Genomic DNA, 27,172 nt, shown 5'->3' with positions numbered 1-27,172 from the left:
TTTCCATGATGTGTAATCAATTTCATCTACCACCATCTTACTTGCTTGTTTAATATCAATATTATGATCTCTGGTGTCTTCCGTTTTAACACCAACCTCAGGGTAACTTTCTTTATCGAGACATTGATCATCACAAGATTGATCAGATTTATTTAATATATCACGACGTTTCCATCGTTTCGGTCTCAGGACACCACCACATTCTTCGATCTTGTCAGTTTTAGGTGCTTCATCACAGTCTATGCCTTTGTCAATAGCCTCAGAGTCACTGTAACAATCACCGTAGAAGGCATCATCTTCACCCAGATTACCGTAAGAATTCGATGTCGATGATGTCGAAGTGACTTCATCATCTTCATGATTCTTTTTTAGGAGTACATAATTTTTACAAAGTAGGAAAGAGCTACTTGAATTCGGCTGGAATGTATTCTCACTTTTCATGTTAAGGATTCTTCCATTGTCTTCATTCTTCCATAAATCATCAACGTCCTTCAATTTAAGTTCTTTGTCGAGATAGAAAGAGCCGCGAACATAATCTCTCCCAAGACAAGGAAAATTATTGTCGTAATGCAGATCACTCTTCCTTAGTCTAGTAGATCCATCGTTGTCCTCTAGCTTGTACGCAAGGTTGGCGTTACAAGTTCTGTCATGTCTTTTTAAGCTCTCTCTCCACGTAAACGACTTGTTCCATCGAACACAACTGATCATATTATGTAGTGGATTTTTAAATCCGTCATTCTTCTCGTGTTGTCTTCCAATCTTTCTCACGATAAATTATTTACTGCAAATCTTACACCTGTGTCCTTTCGATACAGCAACAGACACCGAATCAGGATTCATATTAGCTACTGAGACTAATGCCAGATGCAAACTGAGTGAATTAAATTAGATACATTACTTAAATAGAATTTTTTTTAATATTTCATGAGCAAGAATTAAGTTACCTCATACAAACGAACTTGTTACACGTGGTCTCGATTATTAGCATGAGATTTCGCCACGTGTTGTGTTCAGTCATAATTTATTTAGTTATTTTATGTGGTATGCGGGATGCTCACTAACGATCGCAAAAGAAGGATGGCTTCGCTAGACATCAAGGAGAAGGAAGTTTTTCATGCATGTTAGTGCTCCACAGATGTCTCATGGCATTTTATTTGACTGAGTAATGGTTGTTTATTTTTTTATTTCCACCTGGTAAAAAAAATTGCAAGTGCTGATTTAGTAACAGAAATTCTCGAATTAAATGTAACTCCAAATAACATGACATGACTCACTAGGTAAAAATCCATCATGCAGAGAGCGGTTTCTCAGAATAGACAGAAGCACTTAAAGAAACCACAGGAATAATCAGGAGCACACGCAGAAAACCATCATAATATTGACAAGAATAATCGGGAGAACACGGAGAAAACCATCTCACGTTTCATTGATATCATATAAAAACAGAAAAATATTTAATAAATAAAAATATATTAATAAAAAAAATTGAAATTGAATTTTTTTTTACATAAAATACATAAACAGATTCTGCTAGCTTGAGAACTTCTCATTGTTGAGCAAAGATAGAGTTCTTGTACAAGCCAGAAGTTTATGTATTTTATGTACATTTTTTTCAGTTTAATTTTTTTTTAAATTTATTTTTATTTATTAAATATTTTTTCTCTATTTATATTATATTAAATAAACGTGAGATGGTTTTCTCCGTGTTCTCCCGATTATTCTTGTCAATATTATGATGGTTTTCTCCATGTGCTTGCTAATAATCGAGACCACATGTAACAAGTTCTTTTGTATGAGGTAACTTAATTCTTGCTGATGAAATATTAAAAAATTATATTTAAGTAATGTATCTAATTTAATTCACTCAGTTTGCATCTGGCATTAGTCTCAGTAACTAATATGAATCCTGATTCGGTGTCTGTTGCTGTATCGAAAGGACACAGGTGTAAGATTTGCAGTAAATAATTTATCGTGAGAAAGATTGGAAGACAACACGAGAAGAATGACGGTGTTAAAAATCCACTACATAATATGATAAGTTGTGTTCGATGGAACAAGTCGTTTACGTGGAGAGAGAGCTTAAAAATACATGACAGAACTTGTAACGCCAAGCCTGCATACAAGCTAGAGGACAACGATGGATCTACTAGAATAAGGAAGAGTGATCTGCATTACGACAATAATTTTCCTTTTGAGGTTTTTCGAAATCCTAATATTCGAATTTTAGTGGAAGAAAACGAGAATTTTTTTTTTTTCAAAACGGGAATCTTTGAGTTATTTTGATTCATTTTTGAGGAATTTTGAGGAATTTTTGAGTCCAAGATGGCCGCCGTGACGTCACAATCCAAGATGGTGGCTCGGCACCCGGCACCACCGTCTGACGCCTTTTTGAGGAGCCCCATTTACACACTACTGTCATATCAAATTCCATCTGTAGCTTAGAATAAGTTAGTTTAAGATAATATTCATGTTAAGTGTTGTTTTGTTTATGTCAAAGTGTATTGTCACCGTCACAACACGCACTACACATGAATATAGACAGCATATTTGGATTTTGATTACACTTTATTCCAAGGTTTAAAGTAACGATATTATTATTTAACGTACCTTCGAAACACCTTACCTTTACTTTTACACTCATGTATCGTAACACAATTCTTGATACTGGGAAAGTTCGGCTAGAATTGAGGAAATTACTAAATAAATTAGATAATTTCATTTTAGGCACTAGCTGGCTTCACACAGCTTTAATGGAATTGAGAGCCCAAGGAAAAACATGTGCGTCAAATATACTGAAAGAGATTTCAGAAAGTAAGGATCGTGCTAAGGAGTACAAGAATTCAATTGAGTGTGACATGCACATGCCAAGCAAGTTTGTCTGGAGGAAGCACTAGCAATGTTTATGGAGCTGATTTGTAAAGGACGCAATTTATTTGACAGAATCAGACAAACAACAGGAAATCTTCCCTGCTACTCAGTTTTGCAGCAATATAAAAAACATTGTTATACTTCCGATGAATCTTTCAACATAACTGAAACCTGTGCCGAAGTTAATTTACAAGATGTCGTGAGCCACACAACCGAAAGATTACTTTTACATTTTGAAGAAGTTTTTGAAAACCTGCTTGACGATAGTGAAAATACTTTCCTAATGATTTGTAAATGTGGGTGTGATGGCTCACACCATGCTCAGTAAAAAAAAAAAAAAGTTTGAAAATGATAGCGGATGCGACTCATACATTTTTCAAAATTTATTTTGTGCCTCTGCGCATAGTATATGGAACGGAAAATAAAATATTGTGGCAGAACGCAACTCCATCGTCACCCCGCTACTGTAGACCTAACCGTATACGCTTTGTAAAGGAGACAGTTGACATAACGAAGGAAGAAATCAGTTATGTGGAAAGTGCGGCAAATAAATTAGAACCAACAACAGTAACAATTGGTGGAAGACCATATATTGTAGAAAACAAGATATTGCTAACAATGATAGACACATAAGTATGCAATGCGGTGTGCCGTTGCACTCCGTAACATTGCATGTACTCAACCTATTGTCATGTTTTTTTTATTTTTGTTTGCACACTGGACATCATGTAGGCTCAATTTTGTGAATTTTGAAAATAATTACTTTGTTATGTAAGTTTTGTATTTTAATCATATCTAAATGTAAATTGTGAGAAATGTGAAACCTATTTATAATATAAAGTGAAGTGCTTCAAGATATTCATACAACAAAAGGATAAACATTAATTTAAAGGACTTTTTGAAAAATATGTTTTTGTTTTAAACACTAATATTTAATTACCTTAATCTTTTTCATTTACTTGAGATGTATTAGTGATACTTTTGGAACTAAACCTGTATTGTTCTCTTTTTTGCTCACCAAGTTTGACATCTTGTGTCAATATCTATGTTGTAGCTTCTTAAGGAGATGATCTATTTGCCTCCTTCTTCCTAATCGGTCAGCCATAATGTAATCAACTAATTATCTTTGTTAAAATTTCTGTTTTAATCCGCTGGATTATGCGGTGAATTGACTGCGTCCTACCGTCTTTTGGGTGAGTTTTCTATCTTGATTCCCCCGGAATCATGTTCTTTATTTATTTATGGCCGATGTCTTACTTTTGGTGAATGTTTTTGTTAATTCTTTTAGCAGTCCTTGTGAGTGGTGTGAGGCATCCGGGCCATGCTTGAGGTACCTATTCCACTAAGTACAGGATGGGAGTAAGACTTTTATCCTCTGCTATTGGCATCAGGATGCAGCCTACTAAATAAGGAAAGTCTACCTATTATCTTTCGGCTTCCAGCATGTTTCGGCATGAAGTTTAATCTGATTTCGGCATCATCGGCTCTATAGCGTAGAAAATTAATCAAGTGAAAGGAACTTTCTGTCGTTTCATCAAAATGAATAAAGAACTTTTTAGTTAATAACCTCAAAAATATTTTCTGTTATTGTAATTGCCACTGGTGTAACCAGCCATGTGGTTATTATCTTTTAATATATTTTTTTATATAATATTGTCGCGTAGCTCAAAATTATCATTAATTTATTTAATTAGTTTATTTGTTGAAAATACAATTTTAAATTCTTTTCGCTAGTTCTGGACTTGGTTTCCCTCAAGCTAAGATGGGGTAACACCTTTGTTTGATTTGGGTCTCCGCGGGGCTGGAAGAGTGCGAGTCTTGCACGTCTTTGTCTGGGAACGCAGGCGTGACCGCGTTTCAGCCAGGCCAGCTGACACGTTGTTCGCTGCAGTTCCAGAGAAACGCGGCGCAAACTTGTTTACCGTTCTTCTTTTAAGGCCAGCTGGGAATGAGGTTGTGCGCACGCGCTTTGCGCAGGGCGAGTGTTGCCACCTGGTGGCTGGTTTCCTGACTACGTGGACAACCCGGCGCGGCCGACAGCGCGGCCGGCTTGTTGTAATAACTTTACGTGTTTGTAAAACACAGGAAAACTTCCCGTCAGGATGTTTTCCCCGTAGGGGTTTTGCGGCCAAGCAAATGGCTTAAAAGAGGTGTAAAATGTTTTAGTGGGGCTGTAATCCTGTGGAAGGCTGTCATGCTGCCCGGCCGTGCGGCGACGTGGTAATGGTTAGGTGAGTGCTAGCGAATGGCGTCTGAGTGATGCCAAACTCTTAGTCTTCCACACCTTCATGTTTCTTCGTAGTTAACTTTAAATTTTCTCGTTTGGTGTATTATTTGATCTCTTAAATAATTTGTTATTCAAAGCTTAGTGTTTTTAACGTGTAATGAGTTGAGCTCTACCGTTTCCTTTTTATTTTCAAGTATAACTCGGTAATTTGTTTGCATCTCGATCCCTCTCTTTTCATGTTTATGATGACGTTATAAACTTAAACTAAATAATTTTTAAAATCAGTTTCGAGGTAGTGGATGTTCTTAATAAGTTTTAAAAATGAAGTTGTGGAAGAACTAATGAAGCTTGGTATCACTGGGTGGCCTGGAGGAAATTATTAGGATAATGTTAATGTGTTAGTACTACTAAGAAAATCTTATATGGTTTATTGTTTTTATGTCGGAATATATAAGGCTGGTAGCGGACATGGAAGGTGCCTCATTTGTCAGCTCTAATTAATTGTTATAAATAAATGTGATTGTTCTATTGTTTTTAGGTTTCTCTTATTTTTTTCTCAGTATCATGATTTTCTATTCTTGTATAAGAATACACCTACTAAGATTCAATCCTCAGTGAGATGCTCTATGTCTAGTTACTGTTTTGAGTTTATTATTTATCTGAGCTACATTTTTTTGAAGAATTGAACCCCCCTCTGAAAGTGAGACGTGACAGAAATGGTGGAGGCGCCGGGTAGTAGGTATAAAGAATTTTGGGATACTGAAAAATAAATTAAGATAAGAGTGTTATGTGTGGTCTAACATTTTGATTTATTTTAGTGAAGAAGAGCATGCAGTGCAGCTGGTGTATTAAGATAGATGTGTTTATAGGATTACTTGTTTAATGATAGTAAAATTTATTTTAGGTTATTTCAGGAAACCAGTGGGAGACCAGGGATGGCTGTATTTGTATAACAATAATTATTTTAAGGTGAAATGTGAAATGTATGCTTAAGTTAAGTTAAGGACTAATGAAAATAATTTAAGGTGGAGTCTATTAGGGATGGCTAGTAAATACACAATTGAAATATTGGATGACAAAAAAAAAAAAAAACCCTGAGAACAGTAATAGTAGTTCTTCGTCAGATGATGAATAATTGAAAGTGTTAAAAGATAAATTAAGCGACATAAAACCAGAATTGAAAGATCAGAATTTAAACATGGAGACAGGCAGATGTTTTGTGGACCCGGGATATTTTTTTGGAAAGAAATGTGAGGAGGTTGAGGAATTTTTAAAACAGTTTCGCAGAGCAGCCAAGGTAAATGGGTGGAATGAGCAAAAATGTTTATCATACTTGCCTACATTTTTGAGAGGGCCTGCTTTAAAATGGTATGACAGTTATGGGAGCACGAGGCAGACGTGTTGCGTTGTGCTTCACGTATTTTTATTAGTAATGTTACGGTTGTTTTGTTTAAATTTTATGGATAAAAAGTTTTTGGTTTATTCAAGTTAGTCACTCAGTCAGTCAGTCATGAGTTTTTTTTGATCATGTCACCTATTAAGTGTTATTAATTTTAATTACGTAAATGTTAATTCCGGTTTAATGATTAATTAATTTTTTTTAATTAAGTCACCTTTAATTTTTTTTGTAATGAATCTAAGAGTTTGTGTGGAATTTTTGGTTCAGGAACGATGTTAAAACTTGTATTATTAAGTAATGTTGTAGTCAGTGCTTGTTGCGGGCGAGGAAAGTCATGTGTCGTGGAGCGGTGAGGGACGCGACGCTCAGCTGTGCCCTGACCTTGAGCGGCGGACGGCCTGGTGCGACACGGCTCGGCACGGCGCGGCAAGACTCGTTGCGGCCCGGTGTTTACCGGCCGGCTGGACGTCAGACAGATAAGAGTTTCACAGTTATTTTTTTTTAATGATTTGGTTTATGTGCGTCATTGACTACACAGTTTTTTTTATGAATTAATTTAGTAATGTTGAGAGTTATAATTTGAACAGATTTTATTTACTTTTCATTATAATTATTTTTGTTTAGATAATAATTAATTTTTTTCTTTGCATTTCGAACTGTAGGAGGTACATAGTAGAAGGGATTAGTTCTAAGGAAAAGTGTGAGGTTTGTTTATTTGTGTGTTCAGGGAATTAACTCCCGGCAACAGTAAGGCATTCATTTGTGTTTTTTTTAATGTGAGAGTAGTTGTTATTGTCCAGCCAGTGGAGCTGAGCTGGGACAATTTGAGATGTTGTGTCTCTGGGAGAGTAGGGAATGTAGAGCAGACCCCTAGAAGATGGGCTGGCTACGTGATTAAGGGTCGGGAGAACCCTGAGAGTTATGAGTAGTTTGGGGCAGGAGTTCCCCAATGTAGTACCGAAGTGGCTATCCCGTATGGGATAAGGGTACCACTTCAATGAAGTTTGTTGGTGGGGTTAGAATCCCTTGTTGTGTAGTGGGCCTATAGGAGATAGGCACTACAGCGAAATTTTTGGTTGTTCTGTTGGTAAATTCCCTGTGGGTTAAGTAAGATTGTGTTAAAGTTAGGAAGTAGGGAAATGTGAATCATTGTTGGAGAGAGAGCTAGTGTACCTGCCTACATATTTAATTAAATTTTATTGAATTAATTTATGAGAAGGTTTATTATTTTAATAAATGATAATGGAAGGGAGGTAATGTTTTTTTGAGTAAAGTGTTTTAAGTAATAATGTTAAGTAATAAATTTTTTTGGTTTCTTCTTCTTGGAATGTAATGTTTTAATTTTTTTTCTCTTTCTTTTCAACATAATTAAAATTTAAATAATGTTTATTTTGTATGGTGTCCCTGATATTTACTTTTGACACAAGAGATAGTTCAAAGTATTTATTTTTACTACACGAAAATTTGTATTTAGCTTTGTGATACAGAGAAAACATTTTTTTTTTAATGAGTTGTTTTGTTTGTGCTTGATTCTTACCGTATCGGTTTTGTGAAAGTAGTGTTACAGTACTCAGTTCAGTGGTGACTTGTGACGGGCTTCATGACTGAGAAGACGGTGCATGGTGTTGTTGGAGATTACATCAGAGAGGACCTGATGGCACCACCAGTAGCTGTTGTTTCGAGGTGTTGCTGTTTTCACCAGACGAGACCAACCAGCTGATTGCTGCATACAGCATAACAGATGTTAAGGTGAAAGTATTTTTATTTTTTTTATCATGTTCATAATGTTTTTTTAATTTTGGTGTAGGATGTTTAATACAAATTTTATTTCAGCTTCCATGGGTTATTAATAATAGGCAGATTTTAAGCGAATAATTTAAGTATTTTTTTTGGGCAGTCTAATTTGATGATTGTTGATTCAGGAGTTTATTGTTTTTCTAAGAGATCAAGTTAAATAGTAAATAATGGTTAAAAGTAATAGACATAATTTTTGTTGATTTTGGCTATGGTCCTGGTTCGATTAAGTGGTTATGGTGTTAACAAAATTTATTTGATGATGATGCCATTGTAGGAAGTTATGGAGTAATGTAATACAGACCCTGGAGGAATGGGCTGTAGCATGAGGGTATGGAGGCCCTGGTTGTGACTGGGTTCGCAGGGTAGGCGACCCTTAGTGAATGAAGAATGAGCCTGAGGAATGTTGTGTCCTTTTGAAGTAGCAGTGGCTACCAATGTAAGAGGCACTGATGGGTAGAAGTGGTAGGCCAGGGAATTGGCACCACGGGGATGATTGGCCGAGCCAATCCTGCCGCTGAGAATTTGTTGTTGTTGTTGGGTTAGAGTCCCACAAGGTGTGTCCACAGGAGGTGGATGTTAGGCATCTATTGGCTTGTGTTATTTCGAAAATGTTGGAAGCATGTTGCTCAAGCGTGTATAGTCATCGATTTCAGGTCGGAGTCATTCTTGAACCAGGTGCCAGAGGTCAGACTGTCAGAATAATTGAAATTTGATTGATGAGATTATTGGTAAAATTATTTAGTTTCGGTATTGAGGTTTGTACCTGTGGGTATGTTTAATAAGTTTTTTTTTCTCTTTAAGACTTTTCAGGTGGCTATCCTGAAACCAGCTTTGTTGTTGTACTTAATAACAATGAATCTTTATCTTTAGGAAGTGGAGACATCCTCGGAGCTTTAGATATAGAAGTACCGTGTGATTGTCGTTTGTATTTAAACCAAGAACTTAAAATTAACGAGTTGTATCAATAAGATTCTTTAACGAAATCTAAATTTCAATTAGTACATGTAATACCAGTAGCTTGGACCAAGTTACGTAAATTGAAAATTTTCCCTCATCCTTCGTTAACACACAGTTTTTCCATCTTTATGGGATTGTTTAGATGAAAATTGGCCAACTCTAATACCACATTTAAATTTTTCTTTGTCAAAGTTTGAAACCCCTTTAGACCCGATTCATTTAAGAGAACCAGAAAACGTACCTAGATTTGTAATGAAAAACTTACAGAGTATTGCGCTTTCCATTGTAAGTAGTGTATTATTATTAATTATTATTAAAAATCCATATCTAGTAGGTATTGGAACGCTACCAAGAGTATCCGCCTTGGACAATGTTACTACCCTTGGTATAGAAATAAGTGTAACTGTAATTACTATATTGGTAATAGTTGGAATGTTGTTATTTCTGTTACTAAAATATCTGAGAAATCGGAGATCCCTCAGTATGTCTGTAGAAATCTCGACTACAGTAGAAAATTCTGTTCCTTCTACCAGTGGAAAGGTAGAATTAAAAGACATACTAGCCAGAGATAATGGTTGTGTAGCTAAGTTATCCAGTGAAACTGGGGAGGAATTGAAAGTAACCATTTCTGTTTGTGATGATCAGTAGTAAATGAATTTTGTTCAATGTAAAGCTTTACCTACGATTAGAGAAATTAGAATTTGATTAATGTTTATGTGAAGGGGCATGCGCCCATAAATAATTTTTATAGAACCAAATAACGATGGAGGGAGAATACCAGGTTCAATAAGGGGAATTATGACGTCAGGACTAATCATGGAGAATGTGGGTGGGATCCTTACCGTATTCCCATTTTCCACCATAAATCCCTCCCCCCTTGTGTTTATTATTCAAGAAGTGACATTGATAGTTATCGTCAATCGAAGAAAATGACTTTTGAGGCGGACTTGTTAAGTGCAATTTCGAAAGGAGTGCTGTGGTGCAGCTCCATCCAGAACATATGTCCCTTCTCGAGTTGGGAGAAGGCGTGTCGTTAAGGGTCAGCCAGATACCACGTGGGCCAGTTGGGAGAAGAGGACCTGCTTCTACCCATTGCTGCGGGCTGGTGCCCATATCGTCGAATCGTGTGGTGATGCACGATTACCAGGAGTATCAGCGGTTTGGGAGTGGCCATGTCCAAGGACAGTGATTACGCATCGTGATAGGGTGTGGCCCCCCCTAACAACAAATTTATCTAGAAGACTAGAATTATCCGTCGTTTGAAACTACTGACCTGACGTTCAAAACAAAGTGTATAGCAAGACAAGGCCAGTGTAGTTATAAACTTTCAACCTACATGTGGACACCCTCAAGTTTTTGTTGTAAATTTTCCTATAAGGTACCTTACCTTATCCTTCGTCTACGAAATGTGGAGGGTAGGCTTGTCAAGTTGTTAAATATTACAGATAAGTTACGAGTTTAGTTTTTGAATAGTTACTTGTTTTAAGGATCTTTAAAAGTTATTTTGTGTTGATACCTGGTATGACCCTCCTTGGTTAGTTGTGTTGATCTGTGTTGATCTCATGAATACTTCTTGATAAAACACATGAAAATACGTCATAAATTTAAATAAGATAATTTAATTGTTTGATTTGTTCACTATTATTTTGATATTTGAGAGTTTTTTTTAGTTGTTTGTAATTGTATGACTCCTGATGCTGCTCATGTATTTTGTGTAGGAATGGTGTTGTGTACCGTGGATGACGAGCAGTTGGGACGAACGACATCGAGATGGGCCGGCTGGGAGAGGTAGAAGTTGGAGTGGGGTGTGATTCTGCAGCTCACAGTTCCGCTGGCTGTTCCTGTCTCTGCCCTGAGTTGGTTCATCTCTTCGCCGTATCCCTCCTGGCTGCTTGCTGTCCCAAGCAGTGCTAACATGTGAAATTTTGTAAAACACACTTGTCCTCCGAGAGGAAATTGTCAATAAGTGTTAGTAGAACTTAGAATTGGTATGTATACATAAACAGCAACCACTGTAATCACTAATTTTAATTTATAACTGTAACTGGATCACATAGAAATCATAGTGACAATTGTTTTTTTTAAAGCAAACTTAAATATTCCCCAAGCATTGTTGTAAGCTTGTGGGGCACAAGCTCCTGCCGCCCGGGGTGATGTCGCGTAGCTCAAAATTATCATTAATTTATTTAATTAGTTTATTTGTTGAAAATACAATTTTAAATTCTTTTCGCTAGTTCGGGACTTGGTTTCCCTCAAGCTAAGATGGGGTAACACCTTTGTTTGATTTGGGTCTCCGCGGGGCTGGAAGAGTGCGAGTCTTGCACGTCTTTGTCTGGGAACGCAGGCATGACCGCGTTTCAGCCTGGCCAGCTGACACGTTGTTTGCTGCAGTTCCAGAGAAACGTGGCGCAAACTTGTTTACCGTTCTTCTTTTGAGGCCAGCTGGGAATGAGGTTGTGCGCACGCGCTTTGCGCAGGGCGAGTGTTGCCACCTGGTGGCTGGTTTTCTGACTACGTGGACAACCCGGCGCGGCCGACAGCGCGGCCGGCTTGTTGTAATAACTTTACGTGTTTGTAAAACACAGGAAAACTTCCCGTCAGGATGTTTTCCCCGTAGGGGTTTTGCGGCCAATCAAAGGGCTTAAAAGAGGTGTAAAATGTTTTAGCGGGGCTGTAATCCTGTGGAAGGCTCTCATGCTGCCCGGCCGTGCGGCGACTTGGTAATGGTTAGGTGAGTGCTAGCGAATGGCGTCTGAGTGATGCCAAACTCTTAGTCTTCCACACCTTCATGTTTCTTCGTAGTTAACTTTAAATTTCTCGTTTGGTGTATTATTTGATCTCTTAAATAATTTGTTATTCAAAGCTTAGTGTTTTTAACGTGTAATGAGTTGAGCTCTACTGTTTCCTTTTTATTTTCAAGTATAACTCGGTAATTTGTTTGCATCTCGATCCCTCTCTTTTCATGTTTATGATGATGTTATAAACTTAAACTAAATAATTTTTAAAATCAGTTTCGAGGTAGTGGATGTTCTTAATAAGTTTTAAAAATGAAGTTGTGGAAGAACTAATGAAGCTTGGTATCACTGGGTGGCCTTGAGGAAATTATTAGGATAATGTTAATGTGTTAGTACTACTAAGAAAATCTTATATGGTTTATTGTTTTTATGTCGGAATATATAAGGCTGGTAGCGGACATGGAAGGTGCCTCATTTGTCAGCTCTAATTAATTGTTATAAATAAATGTGATTGTTCTATTGTTTTTAGGTTTCTCTTATTTTTTTCTCAGTATCCTGATTTTCTATTCTTGTATAAGAATACACCTACTAAGATTCAATCCTCAGTGAGATGCTCTATGTCTAGTTACTGTTTTGAGTTTATTATTTATCTGAGCTACATTTTTTTGAAGAATTGAACCCCCCTCTGAAAGTGAGACGTGACAATATTACGGGGCCCCAAGCTTGCAAGTTTGTTTTAATGTGTTTGTGAAATTGAATACTTATATCTTTGTAAGTTTAGTATGTGCACGATCTTTTTTTGAATTATTTAAATAAGAATTAATGACCTGAACCGAATATCATGTATTATTTCAAGTAAAATCAGTTCCTTTCGTAAGTTAATTTAATAAATATTTGTGGTGTTCTGTTGGTTGTAAGAGCCATGTGATGAGCCAGTCTGCGTATTCTCTCTACTTGTATCCCTCTACACATATAAAGCAGTGTCATTGAACCTAAGGTCCTGGAGCTTCCCAGTTGTGTCTACCCCACAAGGTTAACCTAACCGACTGAGGTGGATAGGGCAGAACAAAATGGTAGCAGAGCATGGCTTATGGCATTTTGTTTTGTTGTGTTTTTTCAAGTTTAAATATTTTTCTTGTAATGGATTAATTATAGTTTTTTGAGTAAATTAACAAATTTTAAGACAAGTTTTTATAGTTTTGATTTTGAAATAATTTTGTATTACTTCAGTATTTACTTTTGGTTTAATCTAAAAATAATTTCATATCTATAATCTTGAAGTATAGTTTTAACTATTTAATTTAATGGTAATTACAGTTTGATGATCTTTTTTATGACATTCTATTATACTTTTAAAGTATTTTTCCTTATAAGGTACATTATGAAGTTAGTTTTGTCCAAGAGATTTCTTTAATTTGAATTTTGCTCTCGTTGTTGGTTTTAATCTTTAAGTTTTAATTTTCAGTTTCGAAGGTGTTTTTCCTCAGTGACATTTAATCGGTAAGAGATTTAAACTTTGGTCATTAAAGTATGCGTCTTTCATAATATAAACAAATTTGCTATTTTAAGTTTCTGACTATATTTTAATCAGTGTGGTTATATATTAGTCCTGTTGTTTACACCAGTTGTGTTTTTACCCATGTTGGTTATAGTTTTTCTTGGGTAGGTTATTCATTTTTTTAAGTATCATTTGTGGCCCTCAGTTAGGTCATTGTCTAGGAACTGCAGCCTAACTTTTTGTCCTACTGTTGGCATTGTTTTGTTATTTGGGTCTTTGACTAAATTATTGATCGTGGACTGATCACCCACGTTTCCTAGACGTTGAGTAACTTGTAACTTTTGTACTCGAGTCATAATTAAATTAAAAACAATGGTACTAGTAAGTAAGTATGTTGCAATTTTGTTTAATATTATTTCTTGGGATCAAGTAAGTATAAAGGGGATATCTTTTAGCTTGGTTAAATTTAGGTATGTAGAAGTTTGAGTGTGTATTTTATTATTCTTTCAAGATTAGTCATTTTGTTGTGGTCTTCATGTTTCGTTTTCATGAGTTTTTCGTGCTCTTCGTTGCACGTAATTTAATATTTGATGTAACAAAAAGATTAATTTAACCAATGGTATTTTTTTTTAATCATGTAAGATTGAGGTTATGTTTGGTAATTTACTGTCGTTAATTTTGTCGCAAGCTGTTTTAGTGTTTTAAAATTTTATTTCTTTGAGCCAATAATTTTGTCTTCGTTTTTAATTTCACTATTTCACTTTTTGTTTTGTTTTTAATTATTTTGTTTCAGTATGTTGCAGTTAAAGGTCAGTAATGTTGTTCGGTCAATATGTTCTGTTATTCTTTGAATTTTTCTAAGCACTGTATTTGAAAGTTTTATAGGTTAGAGCTTTGAATGTTTAGAGTTTTATATTGTCTGGAGTAAGTGACTTCCAGACGACATTAGATTTTGTTTTAATGTTTTGTTGACTTTGGTCAAGTTTAGCGAGTGGACAAATTTTTGCTAAATTAATATTGCTTGTGGTGGTCCTTAGATTATTGAGCCAGGACAATTCTCTAAGTGAAAGGCTTCATCAACACTTATTTTTGGTGACCTCTGTCATTTTTTTAAAATCTTATATCTGCCATGAAAGATCTGATTGCTCATTATTTAATTATAGTTTTATCATTTTTTTGAGTTATTAATATATTTTGTGTGTTTATGATTTTTTAATAATAATAAATGTTTCAGTGATATTTTTGAATAATTATTCTCTTTTGGTTGGTATGGTTAGAGTCATCTTTTAAAATTGAACAATAATAATTTTGGTTTCTTATTAATCTTTTAGGTTATGGTGTGTTGTGTGGGGATGTGGGTTTTGTGTTGGTGTTGAGTGTCTTGTCCATCTTTCCACACAATACAGCAGTATCACATGTAGTACCACACATTTACACAGTATAGTGTTTTCATTTTAATTATTTCTTTTTTAATTTGTTTTATTTGGTTTTACTTCAATCTGTCATTTTGTGTAGATCTTTGGTATTACCCTTGTTTTGATTTTATGTAATAGGCTTGTTGCTGTATGGCATCTATCCTGGGGGGGGGGGGGGGGGGTCTGCTTCATGGAGTTTGCTGGGGTGGTTGCGGCTTCGGCTCGGTGTTGCTGTGACTCACCGTTTCAGCTATCTCTGGTGAATTTCGTGCAGTGGAGTTCTGCTTGGTGAGACTGTCGTATAGTGGCACATTCTTCATTTCGAGGTATGGTTTCGACTTTATTTTCCACACTTAAAATTCCTTTTGTATACATTTTACACATTCAGGCTTTGTTATCTTACACTTACTTTGCTGATCTTCCATTTAATTTTTGTGCAAAATTTTTTTTGGTGTCGTTAGTGGTATCGTTTGCTTTTGCAAGCATTAAATTTTTGTGTCTAGGGTATGGGACCTAGTCATTCTCTTTTGGTCGGCCATTAGATACAGTTTGTTGTTTTCTATTTCACATTTTTTCTTGCCTAGGTTAGGTTATTTTTGATACTTGGTTTTCCATCATTTTACTCGGCTCATAAGTATTTTGGGTGTTGTGATTTGGTATTCTTGTTAAGAGAATTATATTGCAGAATTTAAATATTTCGCTTCGTTCTTGCATATCATTATTGTCATATGGTGTTAGTTTGATCAAATACAGTGTTCAGGAAGGTATTTAACGATCAGGATCTTAGTGACCAGTATCGGGTGTATGTCCTGTTGTTTTCCCTTGGGTTGTGTAGTTGGGTGTGGGCGCTCTCCACATTTGGGTTTACCCTTGTATTTTGGCACCTCCCATTTTTTTTTAAGCCGACGGGCATTTTGTTTGTGTTTTTTTTCCTCTTTGTTGTAGCATACGCTGGCTGTCCTGGGTATTTGTACCACCATTCTGTCCTGTTTTGTTTTTTAAAATACACACAGCTATATATATATATATATATATATATATATATATATATATATAACCGACTGAGGTGGATAGGGCAGAACAGCGGCAACAGGCAAAAAAATCTAGAATGAGATGTTATATATGTGGAGCTACATTTAAAGATTTCTACGATTTTAATAAAACGAGTGAGATTAATGTAGATTAGTTAAAATTCGGTTTGTCTATTTTACACGCCAGGATTCCGCTATTTGAAAACTTACTGCATATTGCTTACAAACTTGGCGTGCAATATTTACCCGCTAAATCTGAAGCAGACAAACTTTTAATACAACAGAACAAAGAAATAATTCAAGACGATTTAAAAGCAAGGTAGGTCTCCGCGTAGATTTTCCCAAAGCTGAATTCGGGAACACTAATGACGGAAATACAAAACGACGATTTTTTTAAGATCCTGAATTGGCAGCTCGAATAACAGGCCTGGATGTTACTTTCATTCAAAGAATAAAAGTGATTCTTGAATGCATTTCAAGCGGGTACAAAATAGATGGGAAAAATATTTCAGAAATTTACTAGACAGACTGCAGAACTTTATTTTGAACTGTATGGTAGGCATAACATGACGCCTACCATGTTTAAACTATTGCTACATGGTTCTATAATAATAGAGAATGCCATATTGCCTATAGGACAATTGTCTGAAGAGGCAGCAGAAGCCAGAAATAAACATTTCCGTTCATACAGGCCAAATTTCGCAAGGAAATTTAATAGAGTAGACAGTAATACATATATTTTTAAATAGGCTGTTGTTAACATCTGATCCCCTGCTTGCATCAAGGCGAATAATGATCAAGAACAAACGAAATTCTTTTATGAAGGAAACATTGTAAAACTTGTTATGTGAAGAAAGTTAAGGCTTTTTCCATTTAATATTTACTTTTTAGTTTTAAACTATAATTATATATTTTTATTTTTATTTAGTTAGTAGATATGCATAAATTTGACCAATATAATAATTATTTTATAAGTATAAATTTTACTTACAAGAACTTAATTTGCTTTCGTCATTTGTTTTCGCTTTTGTCCTTTGCTACATTGCATTGCTGGAAATTAGAAGTGAAGATACTTTTGCATACAAGTGTTTATGAATTACAGATTATTATCCAAACGTTTAAGAGCGATACATAATTTTGTCCCGCTAGATTAGTCCCACACCCCTATGTGCGCTGCCTCCCGCGGCGTTGACTAAGATTATAATAAAGTACAGTAATTCATCGAATATATCGATAAGTTATTGAGTAATATTTAAATGAAGTTTGAATAATATCCCTAATTTCTAGATAAATAGTTAGAGAATTTCAAGATGGTGGTAAAAATGTCATCATTGGAATACCTGAGGCTGGTAGTAGAGGAATTTAAGCCTTTTTTAGAGCTGTCCATGTTTTACTAAAGAGTGTTTTTTTTATGAAAGAATCTGTTTCACAACGATCAAGTATCAAACTAAGGAAAGAAACCGTTTGAATTAATGAGCAAATTAATAAGTGATTTTGTTTGATGTATTTAAATTTTTCCGGAATATCTAGCAATATAATTACAAATATTTAAGATGATGGCTAAGATGGCTGACAAGATGGCTGACAAATGGCGGATGCTTCAGCAATAATTACTATGATTGCATTCTAGTGGGAAAAAAATTAAACTAATATGGGAGCAATGCTTTCTAGCAGGTGGCATTTGTACTATGTGACACTATCGCTCCTAATGAGTACCGAAAACAAAATGGCAGCAGTGCACTCTGGCAGACGACGTGTGTACTATACGAAACAAGCGCTCCTGGTAGCAAGTACTGAAGATAAAGATTGCTGCATTTAGCAGACGAAAGCAAGATTATGGCTATGATGTCATAATCCATGATGGTGGCCTCCCACAGACGAAGAGATGATGGTGGCTGTGATGTCATAATACAATTTGGCGGCTTCCAGCAGACGAAAACAAAATTGTTCCTGTAATGTAATTTTCAAAAATGGTGGTGTCTAGCAATCTAACACAAGATGGTGGATCTAAGATGGCAGCCTCTAGCAGATGAAAACAAGATGGCGTACATGACATTCTAATCCAACATGGAAAGCCTCAAGCAGAGAAATATATTGTGGCAGATGTGACATCATACTAGCTGATGTAATATATACATTATTTATTAGTGGTGGTAGGCCAGTCTGCTAAAGGCCACAGTGGAGGCAGGATCCGTAGACATTTTCATTTCGTCCTCACTGGGTTGGAACCAAAGACTCCAATACATAAGTGTTTTTTATCATTAAATTTATATTAAAATTATATTTTAAAAAATTTCATAAATTTTACAATTTTTTCCAATTTTATGACCTATAAATTATGGATATTCAAGATGGTGGACATGATGTCATTTCAAAATGGTGGAGTGCTTTATTTTAAAAAAATTACTATATAATTTTATTTTATTTCTAATTGTTTTCGATATAATTATGGATATTCAAGATGGTGGTCATAACTAAATTTGCAACGAAGACATCATAATTCAAAATGGCGTTGATGACATACTAGTGGTCTATGTCATTTGTCCGAAGAGGGTTATTGAAGGCTTGAAAATGAGGAATTTAAGCTTTTTTGAGGACATTTCAAGCCTCTGGAATTTTGTTAGGACCAAAACGGGAAATTTACCTTTTAAAACGAATTTTTTTTCTCGAAATAAGAAATTTATTAATTTTCCGAATTATTTTTAGATTTTTTTGTTAGGGAAAATTTTCTCAAAGAGCAGGAAATTTTAGCGAATTTTAGTGATTTTTTGTGCCCTGTTTGTCCAATTTGGATAGAATCTGAATGTCAAGGTCAAAAGGTGAATGTAAACATCATCCATGATTGCCGACGTGACGTCACAAACTAAGATGACGGACACTGACACCACAATAATCCTACTCCCGTAGCCGGAGGAACCAATATATGCTACTAATAAATATTGAATAACTGACCACACAAGTTAACACAGGAGCACTGATCACTTTGGCCGGACTGGTCAGTGGCCGCAGCCGGCGAGGTTCCCGCCTGTGTCGAGGCGCGCAACTCGCTCCCAGCTGCAGTGACACTCATTTGTGAGGCGAGTCACTACTCAGTGCTATGGCACACCATTGTCTTTCAGACATTTTCTTCTTGAGACGCTATTTATAAGCATGAAACGTAAACATATTTACTTTTTAAAACTGATTCTTTAAGTGTATACCTTGTATACCGTAGCATAGGTACCTTGTTTGGCCACTATAACACTGGACACTGCTTCAGGGACGCTCGTTCCAGCTGCGAGGAAGGTTATACCCATGACAGAGTCTGGTATCTTCAGGGTGTCACCTGAAAAGAAGACAAAATCATTTTATTTTCAAGAACAAAATAATCTGTTTAAATATTTTATAAAAACTGACAAGATGTCTACAACTCGAGGAGAAGGATCCAAATTCTTAGTTTGAAAATGGCTGAACCATTATTATTTTCAGTAAATTAACCAGCAGCAATGGTATTATTTAATTGTTTAGGATTTGTCTTATAATTATAATGAAGAATTCATCATTAAACTTAATGATTTTGGTATAATATGTGAAAGAGTTTATTAAATATATTAATTTTATATTTTACGTGAGTAAATGGAGTCCTAACCAAATTAATGATCTCAAGAAAAAACTGTGAAAACTTATCACATTAAAATAGTTAATTAATTTATCATAAACAGTTTTATTTCTAAATGAAGGACAAGATTTGAGACATAAAAATGAAAGCTTATATTTATGTCATTGACATTTATTTATTTAAATTATATTTTACAGACACAAAAAAGCGGCAAGTAAAAACTAAAATCCAATTGTGTGCTCGCTCGATTATTTACTTTGTTTACGCATGTTTGGTAAAACAAAAAATTACTATTTAGCTTCCTTCTTATTAATCACAATTGCCATTATACAACCCTATACAAGCTACTATTATTTAATTTATATTGTCAAAACATAATACCGTTCAATTTTGCATACTTATAATAAGTGTTTTAGTTGCAAAGTGCTTAACTGGTAAACATATAACTATACAAATCTCCACCTAATTAATTTTGTAAGCTACTGCGCTACCAAGTGAAGAAGACTGAAACGTATTTCTTTCAAATCAACTCGCAAATGGTTTATTGATATAATAAATTGAGTAGTATATAGATGTTCCTCTGGGCACATGGTCCGTAAGAAGAAGCTGATTAACCGAACGCCATATTGGATTGTGACGTCAAAGCGGCAATTTTTTGTGTAAAATTACCTCAAAATTCCTTAAAAATGACTAAAAAATTCCTTTAAATGTTCCCATTGAGGCTTGAATTCCCCATGTACAAGCCTCAATAAACCTCTGGTGCGGAGTATTGACCGACATAGTGGAACTTTTCGTTACGGCCAACATATTGATAATCTCTAAATATTATCCAATTTTAAAGAACACATTTAAAATATATAAAATTTTAAAACAAATACCTTCCACATTTTTAAAAATCTTAAATCATATTAAAATTCCGTATTTTTAAAGAAAAAATTAGGGTAACATTTTAAGATTCATAAAAAAGTCTTAATAAAATTTTAATTTGAAAACGCACTTACGTCAAGGAGCTTGGAGTCCTCGGTTCGAAACCAAAGAGGGCAATTAAAAAGACGAAATATCATTTCTCTACATAAGCCAATGACAATCTGATCTCCCACTACTAATGCCAAGGCAAATATTACGTCAGCCATTATGATGTCATGGCAGCCATCTTGTTTTCGTTTCCTGGAGGCCGCAATCTTGGATCCGACATATTGCTTTCATCTGCTAGAGTGCGCTGCAGCCATATTAGTTTAATTTTTGCCTGCTAGAGTGTATAAATCATTTATTGCCAGGGCACCTGCCGTCTTGACATATGGCCGCAAATTTGAAAATCTTTAATTATTAAGCTAAAATTGGGAAAAATTCCGAAAATCACAAAAAAATCACAAGTTAAACTAATGATTGATTCGATCACATTAGTTTGGTTCTTGTTCGATGCTTATTGTTAATTTTAAGTAAAAAAAATATTATTTAATTAAAGTTACTAAAAAAGTGACCGGATGGAGAGATAAAACAAATAATACAAAAAAATTATTTTATAAATTGTACAAAAAACAAAAAACAATTTACTAGGATATCATTATTTCTGCATCTAATACCCAAATTAAAGCAAGGTGGGAAGCCCAAATACATGACAAAGGATCATCAATATACCTATTCGCGTGAGAATCTTCTCAAAATAAGTATATATCAGGAAACATCGTAGGCATAGGAGCCACCACGAAAACTACTTGTGGTCCAAATCTTCGAGGTAGTAGGTCCTAGTAACCTAATCGCAAACGTGGGTCACACGGAATAGTTCGGGACTCCAATTCGTAGTAAAACCTTTCTCGAAGACGCCTTTTTGCTTGGAGACTCGCAAAACACCGACGTTAGCTTTATGCTTTCGTGGAAATTTCTAGTCACTTTTAATTGACGTTAGATGTAAACTGTCACCACATCTTGATGCGCAAAGTTCTGTTAAACATTTTGAATGCAGAGGTTTAAACATTACTAATTGATGCTCTCTCACGAATGAACAAGAAGTAAGGCTTCACAAGGTCTTAAGTGATGTTATTTCTCAGACTTACTGAGACATATATTTCAATGAAGCCTTTAAACTATAAATGAAACCTAACTACAAATGTAGACATGTAGCCTAGCCATGTAGCCTGGCTACAAATGAAGCCTAACTACAAATTTAGTCATGTAGCCAGCCTAACCAATGTAGTCTCATATCATGGCTACAAATGTAGCTGATTTGAATTTGCGAGATGTATGCTGGTTTTCTCCAAGTGCTCAAGATTATTCCTTACAAGATAGCTGTTGGTGTTCTCCATGTCCTTCTTGTTATTTCTTGCATAAATCCCTCTACGTGTATTTTTTTTTGTAATGAAACCTGCCATTGAATTTAGAGTTCCGTTTAGTTGATTATTACCTATTACCAAATCACCACTTACAATATTTTTTAAATTGTTTATTTGAAACTACTAAAGAGTCTATTACAGTGCCTTTATATAGCTGAAAAAAACTTTAATTCAAGATGGTTCCCCTTCCCATTGAGGTAAAGCGAAGTCCTCCCTAACATGCGACAATGAGAGAGCATCTCACATCCAAAATAAAAAAGGGCTGCTTTTACAACACAAAGAATATTATGTTACCCGTAGACCTGCGTCACTGGTAACGTATTACCCCTAACCATGCGGCAGCTACTACCTACCCCACCATTGAAATCAGTGTCAGTGCTCTGTCTTTACTCCTGATGCTGTCGCCACCCACGTTTTTGCTGCCCACCTATGCCCACCACGCTTAGAATTTCGCGGAGTGGTTTTATCGTTCATCACAGACCATCCAGCCGCGTGGAAGCTCCTATGACGTGGAAACTTCTATCGCCGGGAGTTGAAAATCCAAATGGGTATATAAACCCTGGTTCCGGGCTGGAAGAGAAAGTCTCCGCCGACCAGCACCGAGGTACTGCCTCGCTGCCTGCCACCCACCTCCGTGACGTATCTCTTCCCGACTACGTTAGTATTGGTAAGCCTGCTTCGCAGCAGGTAGATTCACAAATTAGATTTATTTCAGTATTGGACTTTGAATCTAAGTTGATGCCATACTTGATTTTTGGTGTGGAACACTCTTAGGACTTTTGTTTTCGTCGATGGAATGACTTGGCGCACGAGTTGGTGACTGATACTCGGTTGGCGATTTACCTGATATAATAATAAGTGGAAATAGTGTACATTATTTACTGTCTCTTTTTGTTTAGAACTGTTACGAGGCAACGCGTGCAGGTGGTGAGGCTGGGTAGGCTAGCGCGACGCAACAAATGTCCTTGAATGTCTACATTTTCCGACGCACTCGAAGAGTGACAGTAGTATAGGAAAGTATGTCCGGAAACAGGCTTCAGGCTGTGGAGCCGAGAGCCAGCTCCGCCATCTTGGATTTGTGACATTGCGGCGGCAAAAATTCCTCAAAATTCCTCAAAAACCACTCAAAATGACTCAAAAATTCCCGTTTTGAGGAAAAATTTCCCGTTTTATTCCGTAAAAATCCCAGCGGCTAGAAATGTCCTGATAGTAGCTTAAGCATCCTTAACACAAGTCTCAGTTAAGCCTCTATCAGGACTTGACCTTGACCTCGACGGCCATCTTTATCCAAGCACAGGATGCAGGATGTGGATTGTGATTGTCGGTCAGCCATCTTGGATTGTGACGTCACGGCGGCCATCTTGGATGAGCGTAACGGGACACAGCGTAACGGGACACAGCCTAACGTGACAAGTATATCACGGCGGCCATCTTGGATCCGCCATTTTGGATGACGTCATTGTGTTCTCGAACATTCCGGCGATGTGTTTTCCGCCATATTGGATGATGACGTCACCGTTGCAATTTCCGTTACGGTCGCCATCTTTAACTTTTTTATTTATTATCATATTTTAATGATTTTTTTTTTAAATTTATAAAAAAATTCACTTAATAAAATTTTAATAATTTTTTTATAAAAAACATACTTTTACGACACGGAGTTCAGAGTCCTCGGTTCGAACCCAAAGAGTGCAAAAAAAATAAAAATGATGACCGATCCTTCCTCCGCGGTAGATGATGACATACTGACTCCCACCGATTTTTTTCAAAGCATATATATCGTCAGCTGGTATGACGTCATGTACGCCATCTTGTCTTCGTCCGCTGGAGATCACCATCTTGTTTTGGACTGCTAAAGTGTGCTGATACCATGTTAGTATAATAATCTGGTCACCACACCTTTGACATTGACCTTGAACTTTGACCTTGACCTTGACCTTGACCTTAAAATTTGGCCTTGACCTTGAAATTTGACCTTGACCTTGAACTTTTACCTTGACCTTGAAATTTGAACTTGACCTTGAAATTTGACTTTGTCTCTGAAATTTGACTTTGTCCTTGTCGACCATCATGGATCCGACATTTTATGTTCAGTACATGCTACCAGGAGTTACCACCTGCTGGAGTACGCCATCTTGTGTGCGTACTCGTATTATAGCATACATTTCCATCTGGATAATTTTATTCTAATTCGCTACAGTGCAGTAATCATTTATTACGGAGGTGCCCCCCGCCATCTAGAAATTCGGCCGCCATCTTAAAATCATGTAATAATGCAGCTAAGAAAGCGGAAAAAATTCCAAAATTCATTAAATAAATAACTCATTAACTTACATATCGATTCGATGCGCTCCAGTCCTTGAATCGATCCTCGATCAATGCAATAATGTTTAATTTTATGAAAAAAATAATAATTCCAATAAACCATGTTCAACATTCTTAAAGAGACTTTAAATCCTCTACTACCATCATCCTATCAGACATCAAGACCACCATATGGGATATTCGTAATTGTAATGCTAGAGATTTGGGAAATAGTTCAAAATCCATTAAATAAATTTGTAATCTATATACCGATTAATTAAATCAACTAAGATCCTTGGTTCGATCCCTGGCAATACAAAACAACTTTAATTTTAAAAAAGTACCAGAAAAAATGGAAGGTTCGAGAAATAAAACACCACAAAGTCTTTTACAAACATAATATTTATTACACAATTTCTATCCTACTACAGAATCACTTGCGAAAGCCAGCAATCTTATAAACATTTAACCCTTCATAGACGTGCAACGACTAATTCTTAGCTCCAACAGATCCAAATGCTCCAAATGGCTCCAACAGATCCAAATGGCTCCAATTGCTCCAAACGGCCTCAAAAAGGCTCCAACAGCTCCAACACCTCCAAATGCTCCAACTGCCTTTTCTTTCAACAGATCAATGATATTGGGCTACAATGCTACGAGTCTAAGAGACTACGAGGCTACAAAGCTACGAGTCTAAAAGGATCTAGCTGGTTCCGAGGTATACATGGCTGCGAAAGACTGCATGACTAAAGGACCGCATGGCTACGAAACTACATGTCTATGAAGCTACAAAGATACAAGTCTACTTGGCTCCAACACGCAATGTACCCAATGTAAGCGCAATACATGCCATTTACACGCAATAAATGTAATGATTACACAGTACACACAGGAAACGGAACGTACACACAGGAAACGGAACGTACACACAGTACACACAGGAAACGGAACGTACACACAGTACACACAGGAAACGGAACGTACACACAGTACAAACAGGAAACGGAACGTACACACAGTACACACAGGAAACGGAACGTACACACAGTACAAACAGGAAACGGAACGTACACACAGTACACACAGGAAACGGAACGTACACACAGTACACACAGGAAACGGAACGTACACACAGTACACACAGGAAACGGAACGTACACACAGTAAACACAGGAAACGGAACGTACATACAGTACACACAGGAAACGGAACGTACACACAGTACACACAGGAAAATGAACGTACACACAGTACACACAGGAAACGGAACGTACACACAGTACACACAGGAAACGGAACGTACACACACATACAGTAGCGGAAACACACAGGCTTAGTTGGAAATCAGATTACAAGAAATAAAAACATTAAATTTTTACTTTCAATATTTAATTACTTCTCAACATTACACAAATACAAGTAAAAGAAGCCATTATTGTATGTTGCCAGCTTTCCTCAGTTCTTTCAGTTTAAAGGATATTTCTTTGATGCACGAATAGTTTCCTGCACAAAGCGAACCATGTAGAAGTCTTCTCCGGTCAACCAATATGTTTGGATCTTTCCATGATGTGTAATCAATCTCTTCTACCACCATCTTACTTGCTTGTTTATTATAAATACTTTTAATATCACAATCGTCCCAGTGATCATAAAAAAGCATTATTAGATTTATTTATTATAACAACGACGTTTCTATCGTTTCGGTCTCAGGACATTGCCACATTCTTTGATCTTGTCAGCTCTAGGTGCTTCATCACAGTCTATGCCTTTGTCAACAGCCTCAGAGTCACTGTAACAATCACTGTAGAAGACATCCTCTTCACCCAGATTACCGTATGAATTCGCTATCGATGATGGTGATGTGTCGTCATCGTCTTCATGCTTCCTTTTTAGGACTCCATCATCATTTTTACAAAGAAGGGAGGATCTACTGTATATAGGCTTGAATGTATTTTCACTTTTCACGGTGTTGATACTTCCATTAGTTTCAGTAGTTCCGAAGCTATTAGCATCCTTCAATTTATGTTCTTCCTCACGATCGGGTGAGCTAATACCATCACGCTCAGGACAAGGAAAATTATTGTCGTAATGCAGATCACTCTTCTTTAGTCCAGTGGATCCACCGGTGTCCTCTATGCCGTAAGTATTCTTGACTTTACATGTTATACCATGTCCTTTTAAGCTGTCAATTCGTGTTAACAACCTGCTACAACGATTACAGCTTAACATGTTGCGTAGTGGGTTTCTAGCACAATCATTCTTCTCATGACGTCTAGCATTCCTTCTCATGACAAAATCCTTGCCACAGTATCTACAGCGGCTTCTTTCCGATTCAGCTGTAGATAACAAACCATGATCCATGGTAGCTTAAGTGACTAATGTTAGATACAATCTGTCAGTTTTCTCCAATTGGAACCATTTCTTAAATAGAATTTTTTAAATATTTCATCAGCGAGAGTTAAGTTATCTAATGCAAAGCAAATTGATGCAAGTAGTTCTGGCTGTCATCAACAGATGTCGCCACGTGTTGCTTGCAGGTAAATAATATCTATTTCATTAATGCGGGATGCGGAATGCTCACTATCGATCGTAAAGTAAGGTTGGCTTCGCTAGACTCCAAGGAGAAGGAAGTTCGTCCTTCCTGTTAGTGCTTCTTAGATTTCTCAGAGATTATTATTATTCGACTGAGTAATGATTTTTTTTTTTAAATTTCCACCTGATAAAAATATTACAAGTGATGATTAAGTAGCAGAAGTTCACTAATTAAATGTAACTCTGAATAACATGACATCACTCATTAAGTAAAAAATCCTTCATGCAAAGACCGATTCCTCACAAATAATAGGAACACTCGGAGAAAACCATCATATGTCTAGCCAGAAATAATCAGGAGCACTCGGAGAAAACCATCATATGTCTAGCCAGAAATAATCAGGAGCACTCGGAGAAAACCATCATAAATGTCTAGCCAGAAATAATCAGTAGCACTCGGAGTAATCCATCAAAATATTAA

General features: G+C 36.2%; 1 protein-coding gene across 2 annotated transcripts in view; it reads right to left on the bottom strand.

Annotated features, from left to right (window-relative positions):
- Window positions 1–27,172, bottom strand: part of LOC134531575 (sodium/potassium/calcium exchanger 4) — a 758,952-nt gene that overhangs the window by 99,985 nt on the left and 631,795 nt on the right. The window contains exon 9 of one of the 2 annotated variants that reach the window (XM_063367287.1): window positions 19,151–19,252. In XM_063367287.1, the coding sequence (XP_063223357.1) occupies window positions 19,151–19,252 (102 nt within the window). Of the gene's footprint in view, window positions 1–19,127; window positions 19,253–27,172 lie in introns of both variants that reach the window. The other variant, XM_063367288.1, reaches the window with a different exon arrangement.

The sequence above is a fragment of the Bacillus rossius genome, chromosome 5 (assembly GCF_032445375.1).
Source record: "Bacillus rossius redtenbacheri isolate Brsri chromosome 5, Brsri_v3, whole genome shotgun sequence".
Classification (NCBI taxonomy): domain Eukaryota; kingdom Metazoa; phylum Arthropoda; class Insecta; order Phasmatodea; family Bacillidae; genus Bacillus; species Bacillus rossius.
The sequence above is the reverse complement of the archived record's forward strand: the minus strand, read 5'-3'. Positions and strand labels throughout refer to the sequence as shown.